The 14202-nt window shown below is 31.3% G+C and overlaps 2 protein-coding genes and 1 pseudogene across 2 annotated transcripts; 1 reads left to right on the forward strand and 2 right to left on the reverse strand.

Annotated features, from left to right (window-relative positions):
- Window positions 1–3013: 3013 nt before the first annotated feature.
- LOC140965548 (probable serine/threonine-protein kinase PBL7) lies at window positions 3014–4774 on the forward strand. Its single transcript, XM_073425630.1, has 2 exons — window positions 3014–3443; window positions 4015–4774. The coding sequence occupies exons 1-2, from the start codon at window positions 3033–3035 to the stop codon at window positions 4303–4305; spliced, it is 702 nt and encodes a 233-aa protein (XP_073281731.1). The 5' UTR covers window positions 3014–3032; the 3' UTR covers window positions 4306–4774.
- Window positions 4775–5402: 628 nt separating this feature from the next.
- LOC140965527 (uncharacterized) lies at window positions 5403–6698 on the reverse strand (annotated as a pseudogene).
- A 3282-nt stretch (window positions 6699–9980) lies between these two features.
- On the reverse strand, window positions 9981–14196 carry LOC140965558 (probable LRR receptor-like serine/threonine-protein kinase At4g30520). Its single transcript, XM_073425651.1, has 11 exons — window positions 14165–14196; window positions 13908–14040; window positions 13651–13722; window positions 13407–13550; window positions 12935–13007; window positions 12730–12788; window positions 12493–12593; window positions 12264–12398; window positions 11836–12180; window positions 10626–11005; window positions 9981–10452 (listed from the first exon to the last, which is right to left on the reverse strand). The coding sequence occupies exons 2-11, from the start codon at window positions 13943–13945 to the stop codon at window positions 10078–10080; spliced, it is 1722 nt and encodes a 573-aa protein (XP_073281752.1). The 5' UTR covers window positions 13946–14040; window positions 14165–14196; the 3' UTR covers window positions 9981–10077.
- Window positions 14197–14202: the final 6 nt, after the last annotated feature.

Below are 14202 nucleotides of genomic sequence, written 5' to 3' on the forward strand. Positions count from 1 at the left end.
ACTATGCTATTAAACCATATGCACTACCCAATCTCAGGGGAAAAAAGAAGTAAAAATTGAATCTTTTGTTTGGAGGAGGGTGAAAATTATCTTATCTTATTAAAAATTTAAAAAATTACCCTCTAACTTCCGAATTATTTTTGGGTTGAAGGGGATCGAGTATTGCAGCCTCCTCTATGTGTTTAGATTCATATATTTATTTAAGACTAGGAATATACACGTGCGATGCACATGGATGACTAATAATAAAAAAGATAATCATGAGAATTAGATAATGTTTAAAATCGTTCGAATAACATCATGTTTATAAGTATTTATCAATCTAAATATATCAAAACACAATACATAAAAATATATCATGACAATAAATTATATATATTCACTTATTTATATAACAATTTTCAATCAGCGACATAATGATAGGTTTCTTAAATGATAAATCAGCAAAAATATTTTTCATCCAAATATCATTCAAAATGAAAAACAATAAAAATAAAATTAACAGAATAGTGAATTTTTACCAAAATCGAAACAAAAAAGTACTTAAATGGAATACACATATACAAACGTCAAATAAAATTCTCTTAAGTTACTAAATTATAATAATAATATTAAAATAAAACCATTAAACTTGTTATTAAGTTAAATATCACGTTTGCTTTTGTTAAATTTTAAACCATTGCAGATTTTATTTAATTTCTATGTTTTTTTTAGAATACAAATTATAGATAATTAATTTTATATTACAATCAATCATTTATAAATTAATATTGGTGATTAATAATTTCAGTGAAATAAAATTTTAACATAATATCACTCAAATAAATATGTATAATAAAACACAAATATAAATAAAATAATATATAATACTCAATTAAAAAATATTGTATGTAAAATTATAATATATAACAAATGATAATAAATTATCAATATAATTCATATTTATTATAAGGATTATATTGATTAAAATTTTTTTAAGGATTATATCATAAATTTAGTTCAAAAGTATAAAGTAATTTTCATTCTTTTTAATTTATCCTTACTTTTTCTCTTTATGAATAAAATTGAAATAAATCAAACTGATCAAATTATACTGTAAATAAAATATAATTTTTTTTGCAAAAAAAAAAAAACATATAGAATCTACATGCACGCAGTGTTAATTTTTATTAGAAAATGATCATAAGAAAAATGACATTTACTGACACGATTTTAATGAAACTTTTAGAAAAGTGTAAGCTTGAGACATATATTGAGATATTGATTAAATATCATAATTTAAGAAATTAAAATAAAATAAAGCATCATATTAAGGCATTTTTGTAATATTTGTCGTTAATTCAACCTAATTATAAAATAAGGTTACTATCATTTTCAATCTCAATCCTTAAATATATTTTTCTCAAATAATTTACAACACGTTATTAATTTAGTTAAATTAACATAATATTAATCGAATTATACTTGATCACAAATTAAATGATCTCATCCGAAAGCAAACCGATATACTATCCTAACCACACTTTATCCCAACTATTTCATCATGAAAAAATTTTGAGTGAAGGTGATAGTGACAATCATTTACCCACACATACGCTCCGTTGAGTTGCAATAATAATAATAATAATAATAATAATAATAATAATAATAATATACTTTTATTAGTAATCATGACTTTGTTAATGTGGTGTGGTGCAACACTAATATTTAAACAATGAGGTTAAAAGTTCTTAATATAATAAAACTAAAATAAATATAGATTAATATATAATTCGGAAGATGAGAACTTAAAATGACTATCAAAATAAATCTTTGGAAACTAATATAATCTCATAATTTTGTGAAAATGATAAATATATTATATAGATTAACTGAACTGTAAAAAAGATGAAGGAAAAGAAACGATAACACGAACCATCGATAAATTAAACTAATTAAATCAAGGAAACTAACGTAACATCAAATAATTAAATAAAAAAACTCATAGAAAGAGGAAAATAGATAATCACTAAAATAAAATGAGACGCTAAAAATTCAATGGATTAAATAAATTAATGTAATAAAAATAAAATAAATATAGACTATATAAATTGTATAAGGGAGCTCAAAATAACCATCAAAATAAATCCTTAGAGACCAAGATATAATCTTCAAATTTTGTGAAAGATAACAAGAATTATTAAATCAAAGAAACTAACGTAACATCAAATAATTAAGTAAAAAGAGTACTCATAGAAGGGAGAAAATATATAATCACTAAAATAAAATGAAACAGTAAAAGATCCAGATAATCATTAAAATAAAATGAAACAGTAAAAAGATCCAATGCATTAAACAAATTAATGTAATAAAAGTAAAATAAATATAGACTATATAGTTTGGATTGAAGATCTCAAAATAATCATCAAAATAAATCCTTAGATACCAAGATATAATCTTCAAATCTCGTGAAAAGTAACAAGACTTAATCAAACTTTTGGAAAAAAAAACAAGAATAAGCCATGTAGAACCGCAAGACGAAAAAATTAAGAATGAATTCAATGTTTTCAATGAATATTAATGCTCATATATTAATAATCAGTAATTAAAAAAAATAAATATAGACTATATAGTTTGGATAGAGGAATTCAAAATAACCATCAAAATAAATCCTTAGAGACTAAGATATAATCTTCAAATTTTGTGAAAAGTGACAAGAATTAATCGAACTTTTGGAAAAAAAACAAGAAGTCATGTAGAACCGCAAGGCGGAAAAAGTAGGAATGAATTCAATGTTTTCAATGAATATTAATGCTCTTATATTAATAATAAGTAATTAGTTATAGTTATTTAAGATAAGCAAAGAAATTACAAGTTAATCTATATAAGAATACAACTTGTTAAGTTAAATAAAGAAAGACATACAAAAAAATTATGAATAATAAATAATTAGTTATAATTATTTAAGATAAACAAAAAAAATTAGAAATTAATCTATATAAGAATACAACTTGCGTCAATTTCATATATAGTTTGTGGCTAGTATTTCATTTATGACATTTACTTTAACAGACCTTCGCCCTAATGTAAAACAGCTAGATTGGAACACTAGAATGAAGATAGCAGCTGGTGCGGCAAAAGGCTTAGAGTATTTGCACGACAAGATGAAACCGCCCATCATATATCGTGATTTGAAGTGTTCCAACATTTTGCTCGGGGATGGATATCATCCCAAGCTATCGGATTTTGGATTTGCAAAAGTCGGCCATTCTGGAGATCAGACGCATGTTTCGACCAGAGTGATGGGCACATATGGATACTGTGCACCTGATTATGCAATGACTGGCCAACTGACATTCAAGTCCGATATTTATAGTTTTGGTGTTTGTCTTCTAGAGATCATTACGGGCAGAAGGGCCATTGACAACAGAAGATGTGCTTCAGAGCAAAATCTGGTCTCATGGGTGGGTACCTTTGATTTCTACTTCTACATACTCAAATTCTTGTTCTTCTGACGGTAGAGGGAGAACATTTGTTGATTTCTCTGTAGTAATCTTCTTTCAAACGATTAATAACTATACCACACACATTGTCATGGATCAGCATAACAGATGTAGTGTTATTTCTCTCTTTAGAATGAATTTTTCCTTTGCCTTAGATCAGATGGTTTCATGACTCCTGATTTGCCCCTTTTCGAGTTCATGCCAGCCTATATGGATTCAAAAAGAAGAGTACAAGTTCAATCTGTTAGGTATCCAAAGCTCCACAACTGATTCTTTCAATATTAAGTAGCTTATTTTCATCTTATCCTAACATTTACGGTGATGTCAAAAGATCAATAAGCTTTCTGAGAACAAGGTGTTGATATCAGAAATCCTAGGAGAAGTTTTATCATAGGCGCAACATTTTCTTCAATTAGAAATCATTTTATGTCATGTGATGACTAAATTGTTTAATCCCATAATAGTATGTGAAGGAATACTTCCTGTAAGAATGAAAATATCCTTTTATGGGTACATTCTTGTTTCTCTGCAGGCCAAACCATTATTCAAGGACCGCAAAAAATTCCATCAAATGGCTGATCCAGCACTCGAAGGTCAATATCCCGTTAGAGGCTTATACCAGGCTCTTGCAATCGCTGCGATGTGCGTCCAAGAACAGCCTAACATGCGTCCTCTCATAGCTGATATTGTTATAGCATTGAACTACCTTGCTTCCCAGATATACGATCCCAACATCCATCCAATCCAAACTCCCGGAAAGAGCCCTGCTTCGCGCAGAGTCAAGAAAGAAGAGGAGCGTAGACACCCCCGCTTACTAAGTTGAATGCTTTTTCGCTCCTCAAATGTAAATGAAAGTCGAGGTAAAAAAGAAAGAGAGAGAAAACAAAAGATAGAGCCTTTTTATGTGGAAGAATTTTAAGCAATTCATACTTTTTTAGTGCTGCTGGAAAATGCTTGAAGGAACTTGTTTCGTGTGGGATGTGAGTTGCGTGAGGTTCTGTTATTGCACCCATATTACTGGGACCGCCTAGAGCTACTAATTCTATTTTGGCTCAAGTTTTGTACCGAAATAAAGTTATTTTCTCATTTTCTGCATCAAACATAAAACTCTTGTTTAATCTGTAGTTCGAACTTTAAGCAGTATACTTCCAATCTTCTTACCATTTTATTTACAGTAACTATTAAGTTGCATCATATATCTAGTTTTAGCGAGCACCATCTCTAGCGATAAAGTTGCCTGGTGCAAGATGGAAGGCCAAATCCAGAGGTTCTTACTTCTCGCAGCGGGGAGGAAGCAAGCTCATCCAACATACCTTGCAGGCTAAAATGGTTCAGCCAAGTTCTTGTGGAGGACCAAAAGAAAAGTATCAAAAGAAATCAGAGCTTCCGTTTCGTCCACTGCTGCTCGCGCAGAAGCATATCCAAGAATAGGATACCACACGATAATAAATTATTTAAATTATATTAATTACTGATTAAATAATTAAAATAAAAATTTTTAAATTATTTTTAAAATTATTAACACAAATGCAAAATAAAAACAAATTCTCAAAAAAAAATTAAAAATATAACCTTGGTCAACAACTTTTTTAACCTGAAATTTTGTTTGATAACTTCTTTATTTGCGTAAAAACACGTATAGTACCACTACATATGGGGCAACGTGGAAATAGTGTGTAGGTCCTATAAACACATGATCGAAAGTGTTGGGCAACGTTTAGAAAATCGAAGAGATTGCGGATGGCGTTCGATTGCATCAACAAATCGGATGCCACTGGGGGAGAGACTCTAAAGCACCTTGATACGAATCTGTGATCAATGTTTTGTGAAATCGGTACACCGTACTCTATCACTAAACTGTTCAGTTGCCACAAGTAGTTTGATGCATGTGTATGGCACACTTTAAATTAGCAGAATGAGTAAAGAACAGTAAATTCTCCTAATGTAACTTTGATTTTACAAAATTTCTTGAGGTAATATTGGGTGTAAATACAACTAAAATGTTTCATTGTGGTACATTTACAGATAAAGCTAGAAACCTAGCCAACGGTGTATATTTCTCGCCTTGTCTGCAGTTATCCACCCATAGGTACAAAACCGAGTTCTTTCTTGAAGGTAAAACTCTACAACAATCCCTCCCAGGTGACCGAAACACAGCAACAAACGCGGTTTATTTGATAAGAAATCAGACATATCTGAAGATAAGTTCATGTTAACATTAAAAATATGGCTTCGTCAGATGTTTCAATCTTACCCTCTTCCATCTGCCGCTATCTGGCCTTTTCAAGATGACAACATACTCGAGTTTTTCTGGCGAAACATTTCTCCATCGGCAATAAGGATGCGGCTCTGTATACCGTGAATAAACCCCGATGATTTGTTTAATATTCTCATCATGTTTGACGGAGCTCAAGTAGAAAAAGAAAGGCTTTTGGCAAGGCTGCCTAGCCACAGGCCTAGTGTTGAATCCATATGCAGTATAGTCAGATCGTTTATACCAGTTTAGAAACGTCCTCGTGGGCGTTTCTAGCTCTCTTGGAGAGATGATAACCCTGATGATTTGAACCACATAGCCCCACGAAACAGAGATGGACTAGTTCCTTCTCTTGTTGTAACAGATGGATTGCTGGATTATGCTGGCCAATCCTGCTCTACCGATTCGAATAGACGTTTTTTGCCCTCAACTCTAGTCATACTGGGGAATATAGGATCCACCACATCAAGATGGTGAAGTGATACCAGTGGAGTTACAGGGTGTGTTCCAAGAAGGCCTACTTAGGTTCCCATACACATCATGCTACATTTCATGAAAACATACATACAAGGTAAATTTTCTATAACTAGAAAAGTGCACGTGTGTTCACGTAAGCAACTAAACTGCTGAAAATATATGAATGAAATTTTGATAATATTTAAATGAATTAAGGCTAGTAGCATTTATCAATTGAAACAAACCAAACCACAAAAAATAATAATTATGACCATAGACACTATATGAATCGGAAAAAATTATCTTATTCACATGACACATTTTTCAATATGCATCTTGATTGATTTTGACAACTCAACAACTCTTTGTCGTAGTTTTTATAATATGTGTATAACCATTTCGGTATACTCAATAAGTATATTATCATCTTTAACACTTATTATGTTATTTATAGAATCCTCATCTGCGATCTGACATGCATGTAGTTTGCTTCCCTATCACGACATTTTTTCGATTTTCTACATTGTTCTTATCCGGTAATCTTATATTTCCGACTATTTGTTTTTTTTGTTGAATGATTTTCCGTTTATGACAATCATTAGCTGTAACTCCGAAGAAAAAATTCTTTTAGTCGTGATAGGTTTTCACTTGTGAGTAAAATTATGTATAACATATATATCCTTCAACAACATAACCAATGAACGGTGTTGTAATTTCTTCAAACATCGTGATATTTGTAATATCATTTTTATATATTAAATATCAATATTATTAACATATAGCTATAATGTTAATAAATTTTTAACAATTATTTCTCAATCATTGGAAGAAATAATACTTGAAAATCTATTCAAATTGCTATATATTAAAACCGTGTCCTCGTTTAATTTGACGCAATTCAGGAAAGTCATCTCGTTAGTCAGTTTTTTAGAAGTTTTGGAATAATGATTGCGTCTATCATATCATGAGTATAATATAGTTTCAATCTCATTTGTTGTGTCTAGAACATAACATTATATTATTCATTGAAACAAAACAAATTTTCTTCTATCGAGTTTACATTTTGTTTGTAATATTTTATATCTTGTGGAACGATATACAAAACTAATCATTGCATTTTAAAAATTTTGAGAAGAGACACGAATAACGTAATTAAGATATGCATATGAGATATCATTCAAATGTAGATAAAAGTATTTGTTTTATCCAATATCTCATCTAATAATACAACTGTTTAGATTTCATGAGCATTTTATGATAGTCAAGATTAATTTGATGAAATATTGTAGAATTGTATTTGTATTTCACTATTTGGCTAAGTGAATTTATTTGGCGAGGAGTTTTCAATGCGACCATATTATATCTTATGAATTAGCTGATTAGCAACTTTGACTAAAAAAAAGACAAAAACAACCTCTTAGCCACATTGGAATATATCGAGATAATATTAGAGGAAATAAAGTGCAACTTGATCAATGTCTCAATTTACTAAAAATTCACAAAATTGATCTATTGTGTCCACAAAGCTTTAGAATTGTTCTCATACCATTATAAATTGAATGGGAATTGTGTACACTTTTTTTTCATGTATTTCTTTTTCTTGATGAAGATTTTTTTTTGAAAAACAATTTTATTCTTTGAGAAATATTGACATGTTATATGACATCCATACAACATAATCAACACAAATGACATATAACAATAAAACTTTTTAATGTTAGTGTAAAAAACTCATCTCATTGCAAGAACATTAAATGATCAAATGAAGCATATTATTTAGTAATATTTATTTAGCAGCATATATAAAAAATTGACCAAATGACTTAAAAACAGTGTTTGAAATCAGTTACATACAAACATTTCTCTCAATCACGTATCTCAATTGACACATAAATAGTCTGAAAATATCTCTATTAATCTAAATGGGAGAAAGAAGTTTTATATGACCTTAATGTTTATTAATAATTTATTTTTATTCAATCTATCTCATCTTCCTTCGTCTTCCCATTATTATCTATCATTAATATGGTAGAAATTTTCATGAATTTGACTGCAATGTATAAATTTAACTAATTAAAATTAAATTAAAATAATAATTAGTTTGATTGATTTAAGTATACTATTAATGATCTTTTCAAACTAACATAAAAAATGACTTAAATAACATCATGAATATGACGAATTGTTAAACAAAAAAAATGGTAAAATAGTAAGCTCACAAATGAAAGTCATATATTTAATAGATATTAATTAATAGATATTATTTAGGGATATTTTTTTAACATCATATATCGAAATTGACTAAATGCTTAAATATTTGCATTGAAATCACTTACATACAAACATTTTCTCTCAATAATGTATCTATATATATTGATACATAAGTAGTCTAAAATATCTTTATTTTAAATGAGAAAAAGATGTTTTATATGATCTTAATATTTATTAATAATTTAATTTTATTCAACCTCATTCGTCTCAATTCGTCTTCCCATTATTACCTTAATTTTCGGAATATTAACAATTTTTTAATTTATAACATTATTATAGTAATTTTCTATGAATTTGATGTCAATGTATAATTAAAGTAATTAAATTTAAATTTAAACGTAAAATTAAAATAATAAATACCTTAATTAAGTACTCTATTAATAATCATATTAAACTAACATATAAAATAATTTAAAGAACCTCATGAACATGAAAAATTATAAAACAAAAAAAATAGTAAAATAATAAGTTTAAAAATGAAAATCATATATTTATAATAGTAAAATAGATGTTAGTAATATTATTTTTTAAAATTAAAATATAACATGTAATTAAATTAAATTTAAAAGTAAAATCAAATTAATAACTATTTTGATTGAATTAAGTACATTATTAATGATTATATTAAACTATAATAGAAAATGACTTGAAGAACCTCATGAACATAACAAATTGTAAAATAAATGAAAGGGCAAAATAGTAAGCTCACAATTCAAAATCATATATTTATAATAGTATTAGATTATACACGAAAAATGGGTAATTTTGAGCATATTCTCTGTGAGGCCAGTCCCTTAATTCAACAAAATGAATATAAGATCTCACATCTTTCATCCCCAACCTTAAAGTCTCCGAAACCACTCTCGAGATCCTCGAACCGAGGCCTGTATCAAGTACAATTTCTTTAAAATAGATTCGTCATCTTCGTTATGTGCTTCGAAGATCTAACCGGACGACTGTTTCTCAAGATATAACGGTCAGACTTGCAGCGATGGAGAATCTTTTTTATTTTAAAGATCAATGGAATGTATTACACCATTAGCATAGAATTTGAAAGTTGCAGAGGAGAAGGGTGCTTCGATGGAAAAATGTCCGGATCTTGGAATACCAAGGGAGAAAATGTTTGTTATAAAAATGAACCAAGGGGAAGGCGGGGTTGGCTCTTGGCCCAATTATTTTCTTATGAAATTAATTAATTAATTAATATAATTGTGAATCAATATTTAATGCATTTTTCATATTTGTTTTCCCTTTTCAGGGAAATTAATTTATTGTAAAAAAAAATTTGTTAATTTCACTTTAAATATTAATTAAATTTAACATTCTCAAAAGAGTTAACATCAATAAGTCGCAATCTCCCGCAATCTCCCAACTCAACGCTAATTTTCTCTCCTGGAAATGAATGAAACAAGAAGGGGAAGTTTCCCTACCCACAAAATTGTGATACTATGTCATACAAAATGTGGTACACTTCATGTGGAAATGTGGTACTAAAAAAGTACACAGGGACTGAACACAAAAAAAATCGACGGCAGGGGACTGAAGGCCAATTTTCCTGAACAAGAATTTACTTATCTATTTTCATTTTATTCTCTCAACTTTCCCATTCCTCAGTCACCTTGGACCTGAAAGCTCCATGCAATGAGCATCATAGTCATTATCCATGGTCAGTGTCGTACCAAACATGCTCGACTGATTGTGAACAACGTCCTCTTTTCCGGGGGAAGACACTGATCGTGACTTCCTGTTCTCGCGTGAAAAATTTGTAGCAGTATTGACGTAATTATGCACGGCTGCCCACTTTTCGGCGAGGCCATCACCTTCCAGCATTCGGACAACATCAGACATTTTGGGACGATGGGCAGGCAGGTTTTGAGTACAGAGTAGAGCCACTTGTAACATCTCCCCTACCTCAATCCTGTCAAAGTTAATTCCCAATTCTCGGTCCACCAATAACTCCACTTTCTTTTCTTGCTGTATCTGCTTAGCCTGCATTCAAACGATGAGTTGAAGACAATTAGTGAACAAGCAAATAGGTATTTATTAATGCCATCACAGCAAATGAAGCACATATATTTCATTATGTTTTCTTTAACCTCGTCCAACCTATCATATTTGTGCAATGCTAGAACTGGCAAATGTAATGCTAAGGATACACATACCCATTCGAGCACAGCTCCTTTCTGGTTCGCCCATTTTCCAAACTCAAGTGCTCTCATTCCAGTAATGAGTTCTAACAGGAGAATTCCGAATCCAAAGACATCAGTTTTCTCGGACGACTGACCAGTTGAGAGGTATTCCGGTGCAATATGACCGACTGTACCACGAACAGCGGTGGTTACATGAGATTCAGCATGATCAAGTAGTTTAGCAAGGCCAAAGTCACCAACAACAGCCTCAAAGAAGTCGTCTAACAGCACATTGGCAGCCTTAACGTCCCTATGGATTATCTTTGGATCACATTGCTCATGCAGATATAGAAGGCCCCTTGCAGCACCAATCGCAATGCTCTTTCTGGTGTTCCAATCTAGACCCGGTTTCCCTGCAGTTATCATCATACAAAAGCTCTTGATTACAAATATGAATAAATTTCCTAGAACTAAGGAGCCACATTTTCAGTCAAAGTAAAATAAACATAAGCCTTTCTAGGGCCATGGCTTGATAATTCAGCCGTTCGTTTAACAATTTTTATAAGTTTAAGGTCAATAAGCACTTAAAAAAATTATCATCAAAATGTATCCATTTTATTCATTCTAGTTACCCAAAACTTTCTAATATTAGATTTGATATTATACAGATCATTTTGAATAGATTGAGAAGTAAATTCCGATCATAAGATCCGCCGTGTGGATTTGGGCATATCATGTCATAATTGTGCGATAATATCAAAATCCTGTGGCATCAAGAAAATTATCAGATGAATTATATTGATTTTTGGGTAACTCTCATAGGAAATACTCAAGTGCTGACATTACAATTGCATAACAAAGCACAAAAAGAACCAGAAAGATTCTTTGTTATCTTGAAACGTATCAAATGCAGTTGAAATGGGCCCTGTTCCTAACTCACATGGCCTAAAGTTGGAAGTGACTTCAATCCCAACTGATACTGAGGTCCACCACAAGTTCATTGGTGACATGATTTATGCATTGCTTTCTACCTAATAACGATTTAGTTGAGTGGTAGTGACACATAGTCTATAACTGACAAAAGCCGTGATGTCTTTTAAATTACATGTAAAATGCACAGTGGCTCCCTAGCAACTTCTCTGCTTCTATCCTTGTCTCTAATAATTATTAATATAAGTCACTGGGAGAGTCAACAGCAAAAGACTAAAATATAATTCGAAAAATCTAAAGGAAAGGTTACCACCTCTAAGCCTTGCCGCGACACTGCCATTAGACATGAAAGGATACACAAGAAGCCTTTCATTAGGTGTGGCACAATATCCAATAATGCGAAGCAAATTCCGGTGAACAGCTAGGCTGATCATCTCTAATTCAGTCCTAAACTGTGATTCTCCAGTGGTTCCTGTCAGATCTTTTAGTCGCTTCACCGCCACCAGCGCCCCATCTGCCAACTTTCCCCTGTAAACGTTGCCAAATCCTCCTGTGCCAAGAATGTTCTTCGAACTGTAATTGTCTGTAGCGTGCTGGAGTTCCTTAAATGTGAAGCATCTAAGATTTCCAAGACTTGTAAGATCCTCCTCTTGAACGTCTGATGATAGAATATAATATGGATTAGATATTAAAAACATGAGTGAATTAGATATATTACTATACTTGGGTGAAATCAACTACCTGTAGAGTTTAAAATGGATTGCGTTCTCTTCGCGTTTCGTTTCCAACCGAGAAATCCTAACGCAACGACTAAGATTAATACAAAGCTGAGGCTCAGTCCAAGTGCAATTAATAGTTTCATGGAACTCGGCCGGCCTGGATTTATGCAAGGAAAATAAATTACAGTTGTAAAAAGAAAACAAAATATTCTTGGATAAAAACATGAATGCATAGAGAATTAATAATTTACCAGATGATGGATCCATGGTAAACGAAAAAAAGCTAGCCAAGATTGATCCAGAACATTTTTCACTGGAGTGACTCCAACAAATTAAAGGGTTACCCAATATGCTGCAACATAAATCCATTACAACAAAAAAATGACAAAACAAAAACAATTATTTTTCATGCATTATGAATGATTATGTATATATAAAAAATAAAGTCAATATTATCAATAGTAAAGAGTTGTGCAGAGAATCCATACTTAAATGTTTTGGTATGAAAAGTGGGCACTGGTCCACTAAGATTGTTGTAGGACAAATCCCAGCGCATAAATTCAACAAATTCAGAACCTCCTATGATTCACATGTTGAAACGAATACTAGATATAATTCTATAACTAATCAGACAACATGATAAACAACAAAAACAAAATGTGGAATTTAAATAAGATAGAGTGCTCATACTCACAAGAAAGTAAGTTGGGGTAGACTGGCTAAAACCAGAGGAAGATCCCCACTCAAGCAATTGTTATTGAACCTCCTATACATTACAAGACAAATTACGACCATAAGGCAGACCAAATAGGGTTATAGAAAGGGATGTAAGTCAAGGGTGAACTACCCAGGGTGATTAGAGACAATCAACTATCTGTTCAAACATATTTGAACTTTCATGCATAATTACATGAACAATTTCAGTATGCAGTCGTGGAAGAGTTTTCACGTAAATTTGTGTGAGATATTTTTTTAATTTTCCTTTAAATTTTAGTTTCTTCTTCCTCACAAAAAGAACCCGGGCAAGTATAAAAGCAGGGGCACAGCGAATGGCCTTCAACTCAAAATATCACCATTCTCCCAATCATATCTATCTAAAAATTGTTTACCATATGATTCTAAATAGAAAATTCTAGCAAGAATACTGGGGAAGAATTACACTCACAGATACTGGAGATGGTTCAAGGAACCCAATGACTTGGGAATATGACCAGAAAACTTGTTACTAGAGAGATCCAATGTTTGAAGACTGGAAAGATGGCCTAATTCTTCTGGAATATGCCCAGAAATATTATTATTTTGCAAGAGTCTGCAGATAGAAACGTGAAAATTTCAGAACCAAGCCACACTAAAAGGCTTATTCACGATTAAGAATTACCACATGTGAAAAGTTTCAACAATTTGCTTACACTTGTTTGAGGGTTGTGAGGTTTGCTATCATCCCTGGCAAAGAACCTGATAAACCTTGGCTAGGAGCTCCCCTGCACAAAATTCATTCACAATTCTAAACAAGAAGACAGTTGCAGGCAAATGTTTCTTTTTTCTTTACACTGCAGTGAATGCAAAACATATAAACACACATAAAAACACACACACACACACACACACATATATATACCACTTATTAATCAAAAGTATTTAAAAAGCAAAAAACAAGAATACTCACAAAGCAGTGACAAGATTATCAGAATTACAAGTGATCATAGACCAGCTACAAGGGTCAACAGAATCCTCATCCCAGTTGCTCAGAACTCCGCGAGGATCATCCAAACTTTCCTTTATACCGATCAAAGCTTCCACTGAAACCCAGAAAACATCCAAAAGAATCAGTTTCAGTAAGCTAAAAAAAAAATTATTTATTTATTTTTACATTTCAAGATTCCCTTAATATCATTGCAGCATTGGAGTCTACTACATACATACCTTCAGGATTGCGAGCTTGAAATGAAAGTGCTGTAAAG

This window comes from Primulina huaijiensis, unplaced genomic scaffold (genome assembly GCF_012295235.1).
Source record: "Primulina huaijiensis isolate GDHJ02 unplaced genomic scaffold, ASM1229523v2 scaffold10763, whole genome shotgun sequence".
In the NCBI taxonomy this organism is placed as follows: domain Eukaryota; kingdom Viridiplantae; phylum Streptophyta; class Magnoliopsida; order Lamiales; family Gesneriaceae; genus Primulina; species Primulina huaijiensis.